This window comes from Fomitiporia mediterranea (assembly GCF_000271605.1).
Source record: "Fomitiporia mediterranea MF3/22 unplaced genomic scaffold FOMMEscaffold_9, whole genome shotgun sequence".
Taxonomy (NCBI): Eukaryota; Fungi; Basidiomycota; class Agaricomycetes; order Hymenochaetales; family Hymenochaetaceae; genus Fomitiporia; species Fomitiporia mediterranea.
Genome location: NW_006760394.1, coordinates 266,762 through 289,880, shown reverse-complemented (window position 1 = coordinate 289,880; position 23,119 = coordinate 266,762). Strand labels below are relative to the sequence as shown.

Below are 23,119 nucleotides of genomic sequence, written 5' to 3'. Positions count from 1 at the left end.
GCTAGTGTTTAGAGTGTTCTCTAATAAATTGCTACTGTTCTAAAGGGAATGTACAGCTTGTACAGCTTTGTTGTCTAAGAGGGTAAGTATATATACTAACATTTCCTTATTAACCTCTCTTTTTCAACAAGGACAGACTCATGTCCTCAACTGTAAACTTAGCTGAGACTATCCCTACTTAATACTATAGACAAACTACTGAGTAGTAAACAGGGCTAGGTAGTGTTCTGAATGTTCTAAGATCTTAGAACACAAAAGTAGTAGGTTGGATTATACAGATTTAGACTTGAATAAAGTGTAAAGAGAAGAATTAAAAGAATCAGAAGAAATAAGAGAACTATCTACTTCTGTTTTTGACTTTTTTCTTTTTAATAAATAATTTTGTTAATTTACTTTTTCTACTTTTTCTACTTTATTTACTTTTAATCCTACAGTGTCTATTGAATCAAAAGTGACTGTTAAAAAATCTGAGTCATAACCATTCAGTATTACATTTACTGTTAGGCCTCTACAAAATCCTAAAGTATGTAGTCAGGGTCTGAGAGTTCTAAAGTAACTTCCAGATTTGTAGAAAAGGCTTCTTACTACAAATCCTACTTGTTACTCATTATTACTCTAATAACCTAATGAATATACTGTTGCTTCTACAGGCAGTCCTTAATTTAGTGTCCTGACTTTCTATAAGTAAAGTATACTCCTTACTTTCAGACTTCTCTAATGTTTATTAGAACAGATTAATTGTAAATTACAGACAGATTAATCTGAGGGCTTAGAACTGTTAGAGTCAGACACATGTGTAAGTGTTCTATACAGACTTGATACATTTGAGCTATAGCTTGGTTGAAGGAAATAGTGTGTATCTTCTACTCAGTGTAAGTAATTAGTTCTAGTATTATTCTAAGAATCTTATTAACTAGTTCTGAGTAGAGAGCTTTCTCAAGCATTCTAATAAGAACATTATCAAACCTGAGTATGAATCCTACCTTCTAGGCTAGGATATTAAACTCCTGAAAGAAGGTATTAGTAGAACATTTGTTCTGTTACAAAGATGTAAGCTTGTTCTACACATTATACTTCTTATTCAGATTAATGAAGGAAGTACAGAGCTGTCCTATAAATTCTGAATACAACTCATTGTTCTAAAGTTGGATCAGGCTTCTAATCTAATGTCCTTCAATCTAGTTCTAAGCTCAGGTGGCTGTGTTGCCTTCCTTTATGAAGGAGAGGACAAATAGGACACAATCAAGATCTGAGAATAGATTAGTTAAAATAGTAGCTACATATAGTTTGACTTGGTACTAGAAGTCCTTAAAGTGCTACTCATTAAAGTCTAAAGGGTAGACTACATACACTTTCTTTCTAGAACAGGTTACAACTTCTAAAACAATTAGAACAGGTTCTGAGAGGGCTAGAGGTACATAGTTAGTAAAGGCCTCTTAGATAGAGGTCTACACATATTAAGTTAGGTCTGCTTACAACTACTAATCTGGTAGGACAGTAAGGGTGGCAGTTAGTGTAGGAGAGTCTATGTTTACACTACAAAGAAATCAACACTAAACTAAAAGGGGTAATGAATAGAAGAAGGGTGGCAAAAGTTTAAAAGGGTTTAGAAAGTTTAAAATTTAAAAATGTAAAAGGGTTGGGACAAAGTAAAGAGATTAACACAACAGTGAGTACTAATACTTGAAACATAGGAGAGTTGTAGGGTAGTAATGGGTAGTCTTAATCTAATGTCAGCAACAGTGTAGAGGGGACCTAAAGGCTCAGCAAGGGGACCCAGACTATAACTATCCTACACAACAGAAATACAGAATGTAAGTACTAGAACATAGTCAGAACTTACAGAACAGACAGAGAGAGAGAGAGTGAGACAAGAGTAGAGTATATAGAGTGAGCCTAAGAGTACAGGACTACCTAGAGTAGACAAGATCAAGACTACAGGACCAGTCTGACCTTGTACACCTATATATACTAAACTACACAAGAGTACTCAGAGAGTATGAGCTACTAAGAATGATAAGCTACAAAGAATGAAAGAAAGGAAGGTCAAAGATAAAGGTACAAAGAATGAAGGGATGGACAAAGGGTAAGAGACTATAGAATGAACAAAGAATGAAGGGGTGGTCAAAGGAACAGAATGATGAAGTAAGGAGGGGTAGTAGTAAGAGTCAGTATGCATGTAGTCTATAGACAGTGTCTCCAAGAGACAGAAGTCCTGAGTTCCAGTACAGAAGGGTGCAGAACCCTCAGAACTGAGGGTGCGAGAGTAGAGAACCGTAACAGTATATATAATAAATAAAATACTTTTTAAGTGCTTATAATAATACTAAATGTACTCTGATTATCTTGTGAAAGGCTAAATGATTTTCAAGTTGAATATAAATCTACAGTAACCTGTTTATTATGTTGTATTTACAATATAGGACTCATTTTGTACATACAAACTCAAGGATATATATAAGATCACTCACTTATGTAATCAAATGCTGAAGATCGAGAGAATATAATGACGCACTTACGCGTGTCACTCTTTCTCTTCAACCGTCCCCATCTCTCTGCCCTCAACACTTTGTCGTCGCTTTCGTTCCCTCCGGTCCAGTCCTCCGCTTGCAAGCGTCTCACCAAGACAATAAACATCGCTGCACCCGTCTCTCCAATCTGCTGCTGCAATGCCTGTGCTGAGCCTTACATCTTGCAATGATGTCACCCAGCTGACTACACCGTCCTTCAACGTAAAGTGTAAGAGGCCAGTCCACTTCGTAATAACTTGCACAATAGTTGCTCATCCCTCTCCCCCCTACTTTTTGTCTCCCATCCCTTCTGCTCCTTGTCCCACCGCTTGCGTTGCCTCCCCTTCGTTGTCCTCCTTTTTTTACGTTCGTCTCCCTTTTGAATTCACATTTGCGCATCCGCATTGTTGACCAATTCCGAACGACTTCCTCAATAATTCCATTCTTTCGCATACTTCTTCCCACTCTGTAGCGCAGCAATAATCGACGAGCACACGCTCGCGATAATGTCCATGTACGACCACTCCTATGGTACCACCCTCTCTCCGACGCCGTACGTGTCCTACTACTCCATTCATTCCATGCTTGACATCACTCTTGACAGGTCCACTGTGCTTGTATTAACATTCCCCAGTGTTGCAGATGACACCATTTCGACTAACAGAAGCGGTGGCCACCGCTCACCCCTCCTGAGCCGAGTCCGTCCACATCATCTACTTTACCCTCTCCCTTCGAGCCAGAACCTCCCAGAGATACACATTTGAAGTCATCCACAATTACTAGTGAGTTCACTGCACCTCTGATTGCACGTTGTAGCTAGAGCATGCAACACACTCGCACAGACATGCTTTCCCCTGCAGCCCAAATTAACTCGTTCAACGCCACGGATTTCAACTCAGGTGAATCACTCACACTCGCTACACACTGTCACGGTGCATCCATCTTTTCTCTCCTATTGTCACTCGCTAATCGCGCTAAACTCGTCTCACAGGCGCAACCTGAACCTCCACAACTTGCTCGACTTCAATTCACACACGTATGCAATTCAACTTGCAGGGACTAAGCAACACCCAAAGCGTGGTGACGAAGACTACATCAAACAGCCCGAGAACGCATTCTTCCTTGTCTAGGGGTTGTTATTAGATAGTTTATTTGTATTTACATATTTCTTTCAATATAATTGATTTATTACAATTGTACAAACAACTATAATAATAATGAGTGAAAAATATATTAACAAGCTGTAAAACTTAGATACACTTATAATGCCTTGTACATATTATATTGTATATCAGGCTTAAATACAAGTATTATTGGACAATATTTGAATCTTACATTGATATATTTACTTGTACATATCCCCAAGATTAATAAGGACTATATAACTTGAGAATAGTAATAAGAGATATAGTACTTATATTTTCCCTTATACTAACATATGTAAAACTTTGAAATATTTACCTGTATCGAATTTACAAAATTTATATAATTTATACCATATATGTAAATACAGGGATTAAGACTTTTTACTAATAATATTTTGGCTAATTGATCAACTGTCCCCCAGAACAGAATTGTTTTATTTGTACTGTACTTTAGCAGAGCTAGAGTGCAAGTTGTAGCAAGGTTTGCAGCTCAAGTACAGTAGTTGGCCAATTATATTACACAAAATCTTTATTATAATAAAAGAAAGACTGTTGGGATTATATGAGTAATTCAATAATCCTATTATATTTCATTCATATACAACTCTCATTTAACAGTTTGTATACTATGGTACCTAGCAATTCTTGCCTGTCTTCTAATTCAAATTTCTACTGTAACTCCTTCACAATCCATTCAGTCTACTACCCTGTCTCTATAGAATTTGAATTTCTTATGCAACTTATCTTGCAGCTGCTTTCTAGCTCTATAACATGCATTGGTTTCAAATTCGTCTGTTCCAGTTATAGTTTCGCCTGTGGGTTGAGAATTGGCATTTAATTTCTCTGTCAATACATTAGAATATGTTAATCCACTATATTTGCAAAAATCAGGCTTACTCAGAATGACTTTATGTTCCTTGGAATCACCCTTACTGTAGCAAAGCCATTGTAGACTGTATTTCTCTTTAGCAGCATCTGTGATAGATATATTATTCACACTTCAACTGTATAATAAGACACAATGAAACTTGCAATAACAAAGTTCTGCAATAGGATCTAGATTGTTATTATTAGCTTACTTCTCCTCCCAAAACCATGCACTAACCTTTAACATCAAGGTCATGAGTTGTGCCTGGGAGCTGCATCTTCAGAATCTTGAGTATATCTTCAAATGTAGTGTCCCTAGTGAAGGAGTCTGTCCTAGCAAAATCCCAACATAGAATTTCTCGAACACCATTTGAAGGATTGATATTCCTGTAAACTACAAAAGGAAAACTGATGTTAAAATGTGACATTTATAAATGTAGGAAGAATATTTCACCCATCAGGCTCAAGTCCCCACCTTCATCAGCCAGTCTTTCAATTTCTACATCATAGAACACGTTAGGATGTTTCTGTATCACTGAATGTGAAATAAGAAAACAGATGACATCAGTCAGTGGTCAGTGTTCTTGTCATGCCAATAAAAGGCTGAATGTTACAATCATTGCATTCTTTCTCCCAATATCCACAACTAGCAAAGATGGGACTGGCTGATCTACTATGTACTGGTGTGGTGGCTTGGCTCGTTAGAGCTTCTTGACAAGATGGACTTCCTGAGTCTGGCATGTTGTGCCTGCCTGAAATGTATATCTGACTATCAGAAATGAGATATGGGATGCACTAGATTCAGATAGAAACACAACAAACTTATAGCAATCAATCAATTTCAGGCAGGAATATTATACGTTAGGTGTATATTTCCCGCATGCAGATCAAATGCAGAGTAATTGTTATATAGAGAACTGCTCGGATTGAGTTGTATGCGTTCCGTGTCAGCAAGTTCGAATTGTTTAGTCCTGTATTAATATTGGTTTTACCCCCCCCCCCCCCCTGGGATCAGTTTCAGGATAGGAACGAACTAATCCAGGGACGGAGGATGTTAATTGATAGTCATAGGAGTACAAAAACAAGCTTTTTTGCAGGTAAGGCACGAGGAAGAGTACATTTGACAACACACGAGGATGCCAGGAGTGTGGGACGCCACAAAAGCAACAGGGAAGGCATTGCCACAATAATGCCATCTGATTCTCGGCATGATAATCGATAGCTCTACAGAGTAGCATGTGTCCGGAGCGAAGAAGAGCGGGGATTCGGCATGTTCGGTTGAGATTGAAATACATTCTGAATTGGCGAACCATTATATTAAATTTTTTTCTGTGAGCACTGGTACAAAACGTGTTATATGACAGTAATAATCAATTACAAGTGCTAATTAAAAGTATGGAAGAGTTGTTCAATAAGCAACTAGACCAGACGTTGATGTGAAAGAGACATGTCCTTGGCTATTGTAGAAATTTTTTGCTGGCACCACAGATGCTGGATCAGATTCGCTTGCCTAAGTCCCTGCATTAATATTCAACCTTCTCATTGCTCATACCTTAATAACGGCCAAATATACCCAGACTTACAATAACAAATGAATAGACGTGACATGTCTTGATAAATACAATCTATCTAGATGCTGTTCCTCAATCACTATCAGCCAAGTTGCAGTCTGTATACATAAGGAAAGGCTGTGACCTCAGTATCTTGTATGCTACAAAGATTATTTACTGCCCACACATTTTTTTGTATTGTATACCAGCCTGAACTGCTCCAGAATTTCTGATCCTCCGAATAGTCTGAGAGTATATAGAATCCACATGTTGGCCAATAGAAGGATAGTTGTTGAAGAGCTGGAGTTGTTACTGTTCCAGTGTGTGCCATATCAAATAGACTTTGCTAGAATTACCTACATAGTTGTAATATACAGTATACTCTGATCGATCCAGTTCTCTGCTCCGCACTTCGGTCAGTCGGTGCCTCAGTTAAATTTGCATCTATTTTCAGCAGTCAAAACATAATTGGAAATCAGCAAATTGCACATTTATCTGTATAACCAACTTTGCACATTGTTGCACTAGTTAATATATTGCTAATTATCTTCATACAAATGAAATTTGAACATGCTTGCCCCTTGTTTGATGCTATTTGGTTGCAAGTGTGTAAAGGAAAAAAATTAGTATTAAATATCTGAAACTCCTAGTCTTAAGAATGTGAGTAGCAATTGGAATTACTTTGAAGTTGCAATCTTGATGAATCCCTCCTTGCCAGGACAATGTGGACATAAAGTTTGCAAATACTTCTACATTTCTCACCTCAATTTGCAATACAGTTATCAATTTAAAATCTCTACAATCTGTATAAGTGAACATTTCTACAGACTAAGTATGTGGTAAAGTACAGTTACTAACAAACAAGATTGTCAGGAGTAAAGACTACAATAGAGAGACTTTGACAGAGTAGGAGTACAAAACTCTATATTATAGTTACAAGTGTTGTAGAATAGACCTTTACCATCTGACTCAGCAGATATAATATTATCTATTGATCTCTACATGTTATAACATGTATTGGAGACAAAGAAGCTTAAGACTAGAGAATTAGTAAGTTTGGTTAAAATCAAAACAATAACTACTTAAAGACTGTCCAATTAGTAATACACTATCTGAAGTGTTCTGAGTGTGTCCACACAGAATCAAAATATACAACTGACTATAGTAACTAGAAATACACTATTCATTTGTATTTATGAAAAGATAGAGTCTAAAATTAGTACAAGGTTTCTTGTATTTGTTACAAAAGAAACATGTTTTTGACTAATATTACAGCTGAGTACTAGTACTGTATATATTAGATAAATCTCTTTGTATATACTCTTAACACTAATCTGTTCTTACTATTCAAATATTAGCAACTGCTAAATTAACACAGGCTTACAGTACAAATAAATAAATATAACATACAATACTTGTTAACCTCTATAGTCAAGATACTGTAACTAATATTTGTTAAGACATAATCCACAAAATTAGATACTCTACCTTTAATACTTTTCATACTACACAGATTATACAGATCTCTCACAATTTTCAAAATTATAAGGAAGTGTGTATTCTTCTAAAATAGTTAATATTTATACAACTCAAAGTCTGTAAAATTCACAGTATTACTTTACTAGACTCACTTACATTTGTATAGCATTTAAACATTTTACTCAGTCTAGTCCTTTACACTCTAGCTAGTTAGTAGCTCAAGTAAGCTTACTTTTCATCTTTAGCAAATTTAGAGCTAATCTAAGATCTATGTATTATATTTTTATCTGTATAACTAACTTTGTACTTAATTAATCTATTAGTGTACAGTAAAGTGGCCTTCATAAATGTAAAATTCTAACATATTCTCCTTATGTTTAGTATGTCTTAATAGCAGGCAAACTAGATAAAGAATTAAGTACTATATATTTATATATGTAGTTTACAGATTGTTATACAGTTTTTGTAGTGAGTACAATATACTCTAACAACAATTTTAGGATCTCTGAAGAATATAATTATCAGTTTTTATATTAAAATATCTGATTTGTCTGTTTTGTAAGACCTGAGTCAACTCTGCTATTACTCAAAGCATGAAAGAAATCTAGAGCTAGGAAATCACTCATTCTTGTTATAGTTACAATTGACATGTACAACTCTACTATTACTCTCAAAAGTTTGCCAACAGTTCTTAAATATACTAGCTATCAAAATGTTCAATATACTCTGTCATTATCATTATTACTTATGTACACGTTTCAATACACATCACAATTAACACTACTCTTTCTGAGGAGTGTTTATTGCTTCCCTCAATTCTTCTGCAATCTTCTTTGCAACCTCCCTATTTATCTTATCGAAAGTAAATCCGAAGTCCTTATTTGTGATCCTTTCAAGCTCAGTCTTGGTCTCCTTCCAACAGGTCGGATACCAGGCTGTGACTTTGGTTTCGAACTTATATCCATCCGGACCTGTCACTGTAAAGAATGTAATGGAACTCAGTTTCTTTCATTCATCAGAACATTGAATATGGACTCACTGATGAATTGATTCAAGTGTGGTGTATTATGCATGGATGTAATCCATTGAACTATATAACCTTCTTTTCTGGCATCTGGTGGATATGAGGAGCAAGTAAGTGCGTTCAGCTTGTACTGTGATACAATAGTTTCAACGTACAGAACATTAATTCAGCAACAGTATCTGTCGAATGCAGGTAAGTCTTTAGGACTACAGTAGGATAAAGACAGTTACAAACCTTCGCAAGTTAAAGGTTGCTCTGTTGGCTGTACGAATGCTTTCATCACTCCAAAGGCGTATTCATAAGCGTCTTCCAGCTCCTCTTGTACAAAACAAAGGCTCTTCCAAAGGTAAGTTATCCATTTCTTCGGATCTTCTGTACTCTCATAAACTGCAAAATATTGTTCAGATGAAAACAGTGCATGTGCTAATGAATAGTATAATTTACCTATCAGACTAGAAGTGCCACCTACGGCACTCTTCCTTACAACCCATTTAATATGAGGTAAATTTGCCTTCATCCCTAAAGCAAGTCTCATCTTGTTAAGAATAGTTACAGTACGACCTTTTGTACTAGATGTGACTCACATCTGGTAAACGCTCTCTCATGTGTGCCTGTCCCTTCACGGACTTCAGTTGCTATTGCTTGTGCTTGTGACTCCTTAACACTGTTGTTTGGCTGTGATCGTGCCATATCTTCTACAGGTCAGTGGTAAACTTTATGATTAGCTTATCAACAGATGTTGGTAACTTCTTACTGTTTTTATAATCCTTGATCAGCTTGGATCGATAGTAAGGTAGAAGTTTACTTTGCTGTCTTATATCTTGTGATTCATACATCTTACATCAGATTGTTCGGAGAACCGGAATTTTCGGAAACTTCCTTTATATTAGACTACTATATATCTGAATTTGTTTTTAATAAGTTTGTGCCTAACCCAAATTCGAAATTATAGTACTAGATCTGTTTAAGTAGTAGTATACATTACTGTTCAAATACTTATTTCAAAGAATTAATTTGTATTGTGAGTTTCATACTTTTGATAATCAAATAAACTTCAAGAATTTGCTATTATATGTTTGAATGTGCAAATGAGTTATTATAGTTAGCCTGAATATTCTTTCAACTGTATAAAGGCTTGAATGTTTTGACATTCTAGACCTTCATCTAATTGTTTCCACCTTGTTACAAGTAATTAGAATCAATACAAGGTAAGTACAAGTGTAAGACTATTTTTATAAAGTGATTAATATTCACATATATATTATTCTATAACTTATTAATATCTATTAGTACAGAATGAGTAACTATAATAAAAATGGTATTTAACTTATAGGAATATTTAAAGACTTAATAATTTAAAGTATTTATAACTTAATTTAGCTCAGAATAAAGGGGGTTGTATCTCTACAAATAAACAAACTATAGGATCAAGTAAAAATATAGTTAAAGAACAGGATCCTGGGATTCTACTACAACCTATAACTAAATCTTTCAAACAATCAATAATTAATCTTGTAGGAGATAATTGTTTTAGTTTGATAGTAAGTTAGAAATAGTTTATATATATTATTTCACAAAAAAAGGTTCTAATTAATAATGAACTTAGATTAGTATAGCAGCTGATATGAGTATTGGTTCAGTTGCAGGGATGCATGATGCTTTCAAGATACAAGAATTTTTGAAAGGTTTTTAATATATTAGAATATTTATAACTAATGAATTACTAATTACTTTTTTATTATAGCTTGTTCATGGACACCAAAAGATATAACTATAATAACTGATGACTGTCAAGAAGGAGAATATATATTTCCAACAAAAGAAAATATTCTAACAACTATGATGCAAGTAGTAACTGTATGTAAATATACTAATACATTTATATATTGTATGCTCCTTTCCCCTCCTTTATACTATAACTTCTAAGATTTAAACTAGTTTCTGGACATTGTGAAAGTGGTTATAATAAAAGTTCAAAAAAATATGAAACAAGTAAGTCTATAATATATATATAACTTGAAGTTACTTTTATTACTATAATTAATACTTTAGTGTTATATGCTCTAAATAATAAGAAAGAGCCAGTACTTATTGATGATGATGTAAGTTCTGAATAATTTTAAAGTTAAGATTTATTTACTATTTGTTATTTTAGACAATATATAATCATTGTGTATATAATATATTATAAAAGTATAATTAGTATTACTAACTTAAATATATAGTTAAAACCTTTCTGGAAAAAGAACATTCCTGAATCTAAGTTACTTGTATGTCTTAAATTTTTTATTGATAATATATTCTGACCTTATTATTAGATAATAATTGATGTAAGAAAATATACTTTGATTAAACTATGTCTAACTCTTTTTATAGTCATGTACAGCTGCTTGGATCTTTAGTAAGTTACTCTTTAATCTATATAATATGAGTATCTTTTAATCAGGTATAAAGGGTTACCATATAAAGTGTGTAACACATTTATACCTATTTAGAGTACTACTTATTTTTGCTATAGTTAGAATATAGTAACAATGGTGAGGTTAAAGTTGTGGATCAGGAGTATCAAAGTGTCAGATCTCCTCAGACTGAGAAGATGGGGCCTGGTAGTGTTGTAAGCAGGAATCCTGAATATTTGAATCATTGTATTTAATTAATTTTAAAAGATTGTACTTACTTCATCAGAACATAACAAACCATCATATACTATGAAATCAACACCTAAAGCTAACAAAAAGAAATCTAAAAAGGAACCAGAACGACTTGATCCTTCAAAGAGAACTTCACCTGGGCCTATTGGAACTTTAACATGGGTATGTTGTATAATGTCATACAAATCGAAAATGAATTTATTTAATACAAATTTAGTTTTGGGAAAAGATTATTGGTATGAATACTAAGCACAGTCCAGTTTGATAAATATCTCAATTTGAAGCCTGTACTAGTTCCACATATTCTTAAAGATAAGTATTATAGGGTCGATTTTATATTTGCTTTTGAAAGTCTTAGGTAAATTTGCTAGTATTATATCAGTTTTAGTTATGACTAAAGTCAGTAATATCTTCAACAGGTTTCAGATGAAATTAGAGGGTGATTTGAAGAGATTTAGCCAAGTTCCACAAGTGCTACTCAGCTACAATCCAGTAAGCACAATTTTGAAAATAGAACAGCAGTCTAATGGAAATTACAATAGGAAAACTTAGCAGAGCTTACATTCTCGTTTCTTAAAATTGATCCAGTTGGACCAGATAGGACAACACAGGATCTGTCTAGCAGTCATCAACAGCAGAAGAGCCATCCAATCAACATCCAACAGCAACCAGGAGACGAACAATCACACTCACAGTACAGACAAGAACAACAAACACCATCACGTCCTAGAACACCCCCTAATGTAATTGAAGTAATACCCCGAGGACGAGACCATAGAAATGCTTATCTTAGTACAAGTCGCAATAGTTCTAGATCTAGAGATGTGTCCAGAAGTCATTCCAGGAAGCCTGTCACTGGAGCCTAGAAGTAATGTACAACATTAAAGTCAGGCAAAGGAATAGAAAGAAGAATAGATATAGAATGAAATAAAGGATATATAGACTTATGTGAGAACTGTAAAATATGATTCTCATGTGTTAAATTAAACAAGTAGCATGAATATTTATGAAAAGGATACGTATTTTGAGTTAAGAGTAGCATTACAATCTGTAGTACATTTGACTTTACTTTCTCGCGTTTTGGAAGGTCGTTTTCTCACTGTGACTCACAGGAGCTTTGCTGACAAGCGTAAGATCCTACCATGGTCAGAAGAACAAGAGTATGGTAGATCCACGTTGATCCAACACAGAATACTAGTCAATTCAGTGAAGCAATCCATCACACCACGCACTGACAAACCATTTACGCGTCGAGTCAACAGTAATCTTGCGGAAGTGCATTAAAATGATTTAAAATAAAACAGTGTAATTTGTGGCTACAAACAATACGACAAACGAGAGACTCGAAAATGGAAAGACAGGTATAGTTCGAATAAAGAAGTACAGTACGAAGAGTGTGCAAGAAAGACCGCGTCGAAGCAGGTCGAACAGCATTTTTAGTGCGTGTATCAAAACGGGGACGTCCGTGTGTGCTGTCCCAGGAAGCCCAAGGATCCTGTGTAGGGAAAACGAGCCCCGTGAAGAACGTCTAAAGACCAAGATTGATCGGCGTGCATCCGATGTTGATGAGTCCGTTGAAGTTGTTGTTCTCGCAGCTGTAGATAGGCGTAAATTGAGGAGAAATAGTGGGAGCAATGAAAGATAACGCACCAGACTGTCTGCGCGTTACTGTTCGCAAAGAAAACGACATTAATTCACACGCGAAAGAGACAAAAAGTAAAACTACGAACCAAGTACCGGAAGAGCCAAGGCCAAGGACCTAACAGTTTGAGATCAGCATAGATGTACAAGATCGTGCACGACTTGGACTCACACTAATGGGATTACAGGTAATACCGATAGGAATATTTACGTCCTGGAGTACGATTCCGAGTAGCCCTAGCTGTTTTGATGCATTCTCGGACGATGCTGGCTCTACACTATTGCAGCACTGAACGGGACCGGTATTGCACGAACCACTACTGGGAGCAGGTCCACCTGATATGACACGAATATATTAACTATGTTTTTTGTAAAGCGCATAAAGTTAGTAAGTTTTACTGACTGGTGATTGTGACCGTCGTCGTTGCCGGTGGGTTTTCGTGGCTGGACGAGTAGCTTGTAGTCTCGATCGAAGAGGTTGTAACAGGCGTGCTTCTGCTTGTATGTATCGTAACGGTTGTAGAGGAAGTATGCGAAGTTGGTCTCGGGATCGGCTTTGGCCAGGGCGTCGAGGTGGGCTCTGGCTCCGTAGAGAAGGTTGGGACTGGCATGGACGGGGATGACGACGACGAATGGTGGTGGTGGTGATGTGTCGTGCCACTCGCCGAACTGCTACTACCGTGTCCACCGTTCCCGGCAGTGCAAGAGCACGCTGGAGGTGGAACCGATGACGGCCAATCTGGGCAATAGATTCCCGGAATGCAGAGCGCCGCTGCATCTACTGGGGTTGCATGCTGCAGAAGCAGAATCGGCAATGCGGTGGCAAAGAGTGGAAGAAGACAGAGTTTCATGACGGATCAGACGACTTAGTGAATGTGGGCTCGAGAAGTGAAGTAATGAACGTAGTGTGCGCGACTGCACAATGGAATGGGACGAGAAGACAAGTTACGAAAAACGAGAGGACGGGAATGCCGTACTACTTGTGATACGGATGGGGGACAAGGCGAAGACGCGTTCGACTTATGTGTTCTCGAGGAGGTCGCATTTGTGCGTGTTTGGATGACGTGCCGAATGCAGACAATGCGACATATGTCAAGAATTTGCCCTACAATATTTTGAACAAATGCACAATATCCATATTCGGAGCACGAACTAAAGGCTGTACAACAAACTCTGGGTTCCCTTCCACCGAACCTGCCTTACAGTCGCTCGTGAAACGGGCTGGATCGTACTTCGATCAGGATAGGATCAATGCCCGAGAGCGACAGAAGCAATGTACGCGTGTCCAGACCGCAGGTCTGTGCCCGGCGAGCTCGGTCGACATAGGCAATCGAGCAAGTCGACAAGCACTTATTTCTATGTGAATGACGGAAGGTGTTGAAGATGTAAATCTTCAGTTAAGCATCGTCAGTGGCCCATTCTCTTCTCGAAGAAAGCTTAAACCATCTTCTATGCGAACAAACTAGAACGTCAGTCAGTATTCATACAGAGAGGAGAAAGAAAATGGGCGAAGTAAACTGACCAGCAATGACATCATCCAAGTTCCACGACGAAGGTTTCTTCTACAGTACCTTCTCATCTTCCCAATAGCATCGGGGTTCATACGAAGAAATTAAGACCGTCAAACTACGAAGAAAGCACCGTAAGCCATATGACATCTATCACGCAGATTGAACACAACCGAACGGCGGCGGACAAGCTCAACTCGAAGCACGTCAATCAATGGCGCAAGAGCCGATCCTCCTCGTCTGAACTGTGCGGTCCAAGCAAGATTTTGACTTTGACATCGACGGCATCATGATTAGGCGTTTGGGCAGAGATCGTCAAACAACAATGCATCGATGATTAGACACGAAGGTTTGTACGCCCATCTCTCGAAGAGAATCTGAGTTTTGACCATTGACAGTGCAGAAAAAAATTGTGTGCCTTGATTCGGGAACCGGGTAGACAATCACTCTCTACTTATTCGCAAGATTCCGAGTTGTCTGAGGGCAGAAGCAGCGATGCAGGCGGGAATATTCAAGTCAGATTGAAGATGTATGAAAAAAACGAAGCGTAAGGTCTTGTCTGTCTGGAAGAAAGAGCTCCGATAAATGTCAACGATGACTTCAGGGCCGGCAATTCATCTCAACACAATGGAGACCGAGGAATCCTTCACCTTCAACCACGTTCAAAGCATCCGATAGTCCAACTGGTATAGTACGAGTGCTGAATTGTCTGATCACGGATGGCATCCAAAGATACGCATGTCCTTGTGCACTACCGTTCAACAACTCTGCAATTTCATCTGCCCGGACGTTCACGAAGACCACTCCGGATCCGGTCATGTAACTCTATGAATCGACGGTCTCTTCCTTTCTTTGCATCATCTTTTCGGATTTGCAAAACAGACTGGAACAGACCTCCGTCTTGAATGCATACCAGACTAGCCTTAATCTTCACCCTGTTTCGGAGTAGTCCGCCTTTGCCGTCCGACTGTCCGAGACTCCGAAGGCAGCTTAGCCTCTACTAGTACAGATCCCACCGAGCTGCCCGGTATTCCGTCTGCTAATTCTTGGAAGTGCCACATCTCGGATATCTCCAGCTAAGAAGTATTCTGCATCAGCATGTTAGATACAGTGGCATACTAGTGATGGGTGGCGTGTACAGTATCTACAGTTTATCCTCGTGTCAAAGTGCCCCGTACCTGACTCCAATTCACCACCTGACTTCTGGTCTGATGCAGTCAAACACATATTCGGACCCTGCGCATCTTGATCGTGCCAAGTTTTCCCAGTATTCCATGCCGTGTGTTCCTACAAATACAAATGACCACACCATAAAACTATCCACTTGACTGACGCTTTATCGTCTCTACCGGAAAGCAAGGAAAATCCGCCCATGCAGCCAACAGGTGCTCGCACTAGCTCCGAGCTAGACGCAATAACTCAATCGGACAGACATGAGGCTGCAGTGAGACGCATAGAAGCAATGATGACCAGCAAATGCTGTAAACCTTACATTCCACAACAACGCCCTCTTGGCCCAGGGCTGCATGAGATACAATTCCATGAATGTAATTATTCCTTTCTCCTTTCATCCAATAACTTAGATATTAATTTTTAGTGATGAGAAACTTTCCAGGTGTAAAATCAGAGTTCAGGTTTCTACCCAACAACGCAGACTTTGATTTCCTAGGTATGCTACATTCCTTATCGCAGTTTCCAGTTCTAATACAGTGGCGCTCTTCTAGTATACAGGCCCACAAACGAAAAGAATAAGGTGAAGCTTCTTGCAGGCACGTCTGGAGGCTGGGATCCAAAGGAAGAGGTGTTTGCCGAGATTAACAAGTTTCTCATTACTTTGGTACAACCACTCGATAGACCTCCCAGAAGCACTAGTATGGCACTGTCTTCGTCATTTATTCAAAAAAACTGAAATACTTGCACAGACAAGATTGCTGAGTTGCACTTCTGTAATATTTTAGAACTCTTCTTGAATGTCTGTCGTACTAAAAGAATTATTGTATAGTCGCACGAAAGGAGGGCTGGCATGTACAGTGGTTCGTAATTACCACAGAAAGGCCATATAGTCATCAGCTCAAGCGTAAGCTTGCTTTCTCCTCCTTGGAACGACAAGTTAATGTCTATAACCTGAAAAGTCACAGAGCCAAATGGCAAAACGTATACAACAGCAGTCGAATGTTCTGAATCCGGAGCATGGCATGATGCAAGGAAGTATTTCTTGCAGAAATGTAAGAAAAATTACGAATTTACATGGGATAAAGACATAGCGTTCGGTCAGGAAGAGACTGCAAGAGCAATGAGAGATATGGAAATTGTACACACTCCTCGAGGCAACTAGTATTACCAGTATATTTGTATTCTATCAATGGCAAGTATGACATCAGTGAAGATGGACTGGATTGTAAAATCAAAATGAATTCGAGTTGTAAGAGGATGAGTGTAGGCCGAAGTCTTACCAAATTGGTCTTCAAGGTTCACGTTACCGGCCAGCAGCTGCAAGGCCACATGACAGAATTATATATAAGCCCCCTGTGCTTGAACTCAGACAACTATTTTCTGTAGCTAATTTATCATCAGGAAGCTACCCAATACCTTATGGGCCTATGCATATCAACTCATGTTACAGTAATGCCAGACCTGGACGTTATGAACGAAAGTTCTATGCCTGTATGTTGTACAAACCTAAATAGGCATCATACTTCATGACTTAATCTTTTCACTTTTTACTTGTTGCATATTGACGTTTGAAGTAATGAGGAACAGGGATGATCTGGCCTGGGAGGAATTGACACAACAGAACTCAGGGTATCATGGGTATGTAGTTTGTTTCGCTTTATTAACTTAAACGTTACAGTAATGTCCATAATCATAATGTCTATTGAATTTGTAGTATATCATAAGAAATCATCGAATAATGAGTTCTGGGATGTTGTTACTTGGGTTCAGGAGATGCCCGATTTCCAAGTCGATCCCTTCTACCAGGTTCTCTACAACATAATGAAGTCGCAGCCGCCTAGCAAGGACCTCTATACAGGTTAGTTATTGGTCAGCATGTGTAATTTTCGTGATCTAAAACTAGAATCAGATGATATGACAGAGCTACGCCATTGTAAGCGTGATTTGACACTGTGTTCTGGCATTTGCATGTTTAACCAGTAATTCGTAGACGCTTGGAAGGAAGGCTATACGGTGCGTTGGATAGTTTTCAAGACTGGCCCAGTGAAACATCAGATACAAGGTAATTCGATCTCTTGCCGATTTATGCAATCTAGTTGATAAATAAATGTACTTCCAGTTATACCGAGAAATGGACGACACGAGCCAATTGTTACCCAAAGTATTGGTAGCAGAATGGAGGCCTGGTACGACGCAAAAAGTGCATTTGTGAAAGCGAGTGGGAAAAAAAGCCCTTTTACCGTGGACAAAGAATACGAAGAATCCAAGAAGTTTATAGAGAGTTTGAATCTCAGTGCTCTGGCAGGGGAGGATCTCGGGTGCCACTAATTACTTTCAGACCTTGGTACAATTACCAGCTATTCATGTAATATGAAAGATAATATAAATGAGATTTTGGCAGTTAGTGTTTGTAATACTCTGCCTAAAACAACATTACTGTCCCATACACGCTTCAGCTGATTATTCTGTTGCCAGAAAGCTTAAGTCAATCTAAATCATTCAAATCAAAGAAGAGTGGCTGCTACAACCTGTTGAAAACTGATAAGGTTCGATCAATGCATCCTTTAACTTGAATTTTATTCCCTTTTATCAAGTAATTACAAGCGCCATGCTCATTTTCAGGATCCTTGGTTGTGAAAGGAACCATTTTTGGAGACTCTCTACCGATAGAATCACCTATTTTAACACTTCCGGTACACTCCATATAATGAGTAAATAGGGGTACGTTTGATTTGACCGAACCCGCCTCCTCTCCGCTCTCCTTCATTTTGGAACGCGTGACGTCCTGTGCCATGTGGAGTATCGATACGAGCATAGATATCCTTGATAATCATCACTCCAAGGAGAAAGCAGTGCCTCATAACGCCTGGAATAGCTTGCACTCGAACTCTATTAAATTTCTACATGCCTTCAAACTTTACTCTATTCTCTGTGTTCGCAGTTATGGTGAGCAGGGAGTTATATCTGATTTGTATAGCTGCAACCAGAGTATATGTCCCATTTAATATGGAACTCCTGACTTTAGCTCGAAAAACTTCTTGAACACATTGGATTTCAACACAAGTCTACCACAGTTCTGAGTTCAATTGGAAGGGATCTTGATCAGATGATTAGCACACAGTTATAGCTAACTTGGGACAAATAGTCATTCTGAATATAAGTACCCTTTATCGGATTAGTCTGTTCAGCGACTCAGTCGTGTTCTCTACTACTACTATCACAAGGATGTGGAACGTCACAGCACACAGCAACAAGCCTAAACTAATAAACGAGCAGAAACTCGACCAGTGTGTGTATTACCTTGACCTGTTCTTTGCCCTATACATTTTTGGTATTCATTCACACTACTAGTAATAAGGCTGAAGCAAGAACTGCAGGGTGTTAAATGGTACCTCCTAGATAATGCGGCAGAAACTAATCTCATTAGTAGTATCAATTCTCTTCTTGAAATAATATTTTCTGAACCAACCTATACAGTCTATCGTGATGTCAACAATAACTGTGTTGATATTATTGACTGGGAAAGTTGTGCCCGTCATGATAGTGCAAAGGAATCGGCCTTTGGGGACGCAGTCAAGGCCTTAACTTTGTATGTCTCTAACCCAAGGCCTTCCCCGGAATCACTTGACAGTACGTTACTAGCTGTGTTTTCCTTGTAGTAAAGATTCACTCGGTTCTGTAGATACTTACCTTGCGCTAAGGATTTGTATGGCCCTCCTTTGAGTTTCCCTCCTACAAACGTTGTTACTGACGAACTGTGTTGGTGGATTTAGTTGCAGAACAGTATGGCTGGACTCTGTTCCATCTGATGTACATAAATGAAACACCGTTCAAATATCAGTTCGTGTGTATGTAATCCTGCCTTTTTCTCGGATATATGTAATGATAATAATATTTACTTCACAACAGTACAGAACACAGAGGGACAACAAATAGATACAGAAAAGGGAGAACTTCCAGACCATGGATTGTATACAGCAAAGGAGATGCTTGAAACGAGTGCTAAAAAGTGCTTTGAATTTAAAGAAGACAGAGAAGTAAGGGAGGCGGCAGAAGAAGCTATCAGAACTAGAGCGAGTGGACTAGTATACCAGTGTATAGTTTAATCATCAGTATAGTGTCAGAGTATGTTGAAATACAGATGATGGAATAGAATAAAACTAACTGTTGAAAATATTTGATGAATAATATTATACAGTGTAAAAAAGAGTGTAATAAGATACTGTATACATAGAGTAAGTCTTGCTTTGAATAATACTTGAAATAATGGGGGGGAAAAACTAATCTAGATTCAGATAAATATAGTATAGACTAAGGACACAGAGATTGTATACATTGTGTGGAACAGCTAGCATTAACAGTATATAGTGTTAGTATCATATTAACTGTGAATATGATTATAGAGATAGATTTGTTTGTATAGTCAATTGATTCAGAGTAGTGTACTACGTGGATTTACTAGCTGTCCAGAATACTCAAAACTATTTTTTTTCAACTCGAATTTCCTGTTGGAAGAGACTATATATATATAAGTCAAAGGCTTGACAAGTTAGTCTCTAGGATATATGTGAATGGCTACTGAGTAACTACAAGTAGAGTGGCTGTTCATTTTTACTTCCCTCTCTCCCAGCCGGGTTTAACGGAAATGTACTGAGGAGAACATGTGCTGATAGCAAGATTAACAATTATCACACTATAGCCAAAATGTCTTCTATAAATTCTATTGCACACTCTCTGGCCGAAATTGACAGCAATATAGGATATAGTTGATAGCAGGATTCACTATAAAATGGTACCTATATCCATGTATGTTGCCATATACTTTTCATTTGTGTTTACAGTAATGAAACTTTCAATCTCTACTGTTATTGTCCTGCTAGTTGCATCCTCTGCTCAAGCTCAGAACGCATTATCAAATGTTACCATTTCTCTGTATTTTTCTTCTCTTCTGTCCAGTGTATTTGTTGACATCCTATAATGTTTTATATTTACAGATTACTATTGAGAGAGTGTCAGAATGAAACGATTAGCTGGACTGGTGGTACTGGTATGTTGCTTATACTTATCACTGTTAATATGCAAAATTTACTTGCCTCTATAGGAGCTTATACTGTTGTAAGTATGATGTGTTATGCATGTACTGTAACTATACTTAGATCTGTTTCAACCAATTCTTGTTATCTTAGCTGTAAGCTCAATATATTTCTGAATCAATCTTGTATCCTCACTATGAAATTTCACTCAGCTTCAGGGGAGCTAGTGCAAATATCCTACATGGAGTTGCAGGTGCTAGTGTATTGTCAATGCTTTGGCAAGAGGCATTTAGAAATGGTACTGCCCAGACTCTAGCAGCAATCCTACATTGTGCATATCTAATGGTTCAAAATTATATTAGGAACTGTGGTTACAGTAACTGTCCAGGACTTGAATAATAATACTGCAAGTGCTCCTGTAGTAACAGTTCAGCCTGGGAGTATGTCTTACTAATATATTGTCATGCTACATTTTATTAACCAAGTTTATAGATACTACTGCTTGTCAGCTTGTCAATTAAATGTAGTTTGTAGTTTACATAGGTACATCATGCTAGGACTAGGACAGCTTAAAGGATCCAGCACAAATGGTTACCTCTGTACTGTCTAGTACTAGCCACAAGGTCATATGTAAAACCTCAAAATTGTATGGACTTTGGAGGAAGAATGTGTGTCAACAAAGAGATAAAGCAAGAATGCATACCCACAGTGTCAAGAAAGTGGCTCAGATGATTTATTTCTTGTAAAAGTACACAATGGTTAATATTGGCAGTATTTGAACAAAAGTTGTTGCATTGAAAGTGTCAAGGAAGCAGAGAAAGGGGAGTCTCATTAGCATTGCTTCTTTTAATAGGAGCCAGTATCCTTGTGTACTGTATAAATCATTTAGACGGCATTCCAGACTTAAGAACACACAGGGTACACAGGGCATTGTCATCAGCCTCATCAGCTCTTATCCAGGTGTATACTCCGAGTAATGGGAGGCTTTCATCTGAAGGTACATCAGGATTATCAGTTTTCAGCTTGAAGAATAGGCAAAGTATGAAGGGCAAGGCAGTCGGGACACCAGTACAGTAGCAGTGATAGCCATAGCATGTCTGACATTTGCTGTGGACGAGGATGATTATCTCGGACAAGTTCCTAGTCCTGAGGCGATTATGGTATACACAATGTACTAATGTGAGTCATGCTCCGAGTATACTGTAAGACTCCTTGAATTTATTGCAACAGGAAGGATGTGATCTAGCACCTTGCACTAATTTTGTAGAATAAAAGACATGCTCCTGATATACATCCTGTAGCTACCGAGCCTCTGTTGTTTACTAAAATCAAAAGACAGCAGATCTACTCTCTCAGCTTCTTAGAATCATTTTCTTGCATTTGGTCGACAACTTTCTTGGATGAATGTGGTGAGTACTCCGGGTCTGAGGGGAGCAGATGTGAGAATGAACAGAGAGGACCAAATATAGTTGCTGATGTTCGGTCCTGGACCTAATGGACCCGGGTCGACCCTAGGACCGAACCTGAGGTCCGGGTCACAATAGGTCCGGTCCAATCAGGTCCAGAACAGGTTCAGTTCCGGGTCCAGAAAATGCTGTATTTTCCTGGACCAGACTGGACCTTAAGGACTGAGGACTGGAACCAGGACTCATGTTTCTATTTTAATACAAGAACACCCAGTTGAGTTGACATATAATTCAGGGTGTTCACTCCTTACTTGATACATACATAAAGTAGTAGAAATAAGTATTAAAATACAGTAGAATTAGCTATGAAGCTGTGGGAAAATGTACTGTAGCATTACAATTTACATATTTGGACTGGGTTGAACTACAATTATTCATTCCTTGTACTAACACTCTTTTTTAGGAGAATAGTATTCATTATCCAATTCTTGCTCACATAGCTCAGGATTACCTTGCTATACAAGGCTCCTCTGTACCTTGTGAGCATGTGTTTTCAGGTGCAGGGCTTGTAGATACAAAGCAGTGTAACTGACTTCTTCCAGAAACTTTTGAAGCAATTGAAATTCTTAAAACTCATTATCATTCTCTTTGTAAATAGTCTAGTATAAAGCACTAGCTACATATTACAAAAAAAAGAATAGACACTATTTGTTGTAGGATGCTTGAACTCCTCTACTCACATTAGGGACACACTCTTGAGTCGACTGTAAGTATAAGTTCTACTGGTCCAGGTCATACCTGGACCGGACCTGGACTGGACCTCAGGTCCGGTCCAACAGCGGTCCACAAAGGTTCGGGTCCAGGTCCCTCCTTTACCCGGACCGTATGAAGAGGTCCGGGTTACAGTCCAGGTAAAGGAGGGGTGGACCGGTCCAGAACCGGACCACGGCAACTATAGTCCGACCAAAACGCAAAACGCAAAACGCATGATTATTCTTAGATTATCAATTATTATGTAGTAATGGAAAACGCCTGAGATCCGCAATTTCAGGCCGATATTAGTGGCTTGCTTCTAGGACGTGTTTGTCGGAGGAAGTACTACAGGTCACGGTATAAAATGACGACTTCACAG

General features: G+C 38.1%; 7 protein-coding genes across 7 annotated transcripts; 4 read left to right on the top strand and 3 right to left on the bottom strand.

The window, feature by feature from the left end:
* Window positions 1–4,349: 4,349 nt before the first annotated feature.
* FOMMEDRAFT_30423 (uncharacterized protein) lies at window positions 4,350–5,263 on the bottom strand (the record flags this gene model as incomplete). Its single annotated transcript, XM_007269062.1, has 5 exons — window positions 4,350–4,498; window positions 4,553–4,630; window positions 4,761–4,916; window positions 4,998–5,057; window positions 5,197–5,263. 5 exons carry the CDS (start codon window positions 5,261–5,263, stop codon window positions 4,350–4,352), a joined length of 510 nt encoding a protein of 169 aa, XP_007269124.1.
* A 3,068-nt stretch (window positions 5,264–8,331) lies between these two features.
* On the bottom strand, window positions 8,332–9,411 carry FOMMEDRAFT_30422 (uncharacterized protein; the record flags this gene model as incomplete). Its single annotated transcript, XM_007269061.1, has 7 exons — window positions 8,332–8,528; window positions 8,591–8,665; window positions 8,731–8,754; window positions 8,810–8,962; window positions 9,020–9,094; window positions 9,160–9,270; window positions 9,330–9,411. The coding sequence occupies 7 exons, from the start codon at window positions 9,409–9,411 to the stop codon at window positions 8,332–8,334; spliced, it is 717 nt and encodes a 238-aa protein (XP_007269123.1).
* Window positions 9,412–9,871: 460 nt separating this feature from the next.
* On the top strand, window positions 9,872–12,034 carry FOMMEDRAFT_30421 (uncharacterized protein; the record flags this gene model as incomplete). Its single annotated transcript, XM_007269060.1, is given in 17 exon segments — window positions 9,872–9,893; window positions 9,956–10,116; window positions 10,182–10,260; window positions 10,320–10,432; window positions 10,514–10,567; window positions 10,651–10,677; window positions 10,801–10,845; window positions 10,894–10,905; window positions 10,952–10,976; window positions 11,030–11,043; window positions 11,094–11,189; window positions 11,242–11,388; window positions 11,444–11,462; window positions 11,482–11,584; window positions 11,646–11,718; window positions 11,769–11,969; window positions 12,020–12,034. 17 exon segments carry the CDS (start codon window positions 9,872–9,874, stop codon window positions 12,032–12,034), a joined length of 1,206 nt encoding a protein of 401 aa, XP_007269122.1.
* A 720-nt stretch (window positions 12,035–12,754) lies between these two features.
* Window positions 12,755–13,478, bottom strand: FOMMEDRAFT_91507 (hydrophobin-domain-containing protein; the record flags this gene model as incomplete). The annotated part of the gene is made up of 5 exons (XM_007269059.1): window positions 12,755–12,821; window positions 12,877–12,894; window positions 12,957–12,985; window positions 13,040–13,203; window positions 13,271–13,478. The coding sequence occupies 5 exons, from the start codon at window positions 13,476–13,478 to the stop codon at window positions 12,755–12,757; spliced, it is 486 nt and encodes a 161-aa protein (XP_007269121.1).
* Window positions 13,479–13,789: 311 nt separating this feature from the next.
* On the top strand, window positions 13,790–14,668 carry FOMMEDRAFT_159022 (uncharacterized protein; the record flags this gene model as incomplete). The annotated part of the gene is made up of 3 exons (XM_007269058.1): window positions 13,790–13,880; window positions 13,945–14,227; window positions 14,458–14,668. 3 exons carry the CDS (start codon window positions 13,790–13,792, stop codon window positions 14,666–14,668), a joined length of 585 nt encoding a protein of 194 aa, XP_007269120.1.
* A 1,066-nt stretch (window positions 14,669–15,734) lies between these two features.
* On the top strand, window positions 15,735–16,704 carry FOMMEDRAFT_148185 (uncharacterized protein; the record flags this gene model as incomplete). The annotated part of the gene is made up of 6 exons (XM_007269057.1): window positions 15,735–15,922; window positions 15,973–16,044; window positions 16,100–16,246; window positions 16,298–16,321; window positions 16,378–16,452; window positions 16,508–16,704. Coding segments are annotated over exons 1-6 (690 nt in total), but the record flags the coding sequence as incomplete, so codon positions are not given.
* Window positions 16,705–17,182: 478 nt separating this feature from the next.
* On the top strand, window positions 17,183–17,876 carry FOMMEDRAFT_30418 (uncharacterized protein; the record flags this gene model as incomplete). The annotated part of the gene is made up of 5 exons (XM_007269056.1): window positions 17,183–17,186; window positions 17,263–17,406; window positions 17,452–17,481; window positions 17,539–17,610; window positions 17,668–17,876. 5 exons carry the CDS (start codon window positions 17,183–17,185, stop codon window positions 17,874–17,876), a joined length of 459 nt encoding a protein of 152 aa, XP_007269118.1.
* Window positions 17,877–23,119: the final 5,243 nt, after the last annotated feature.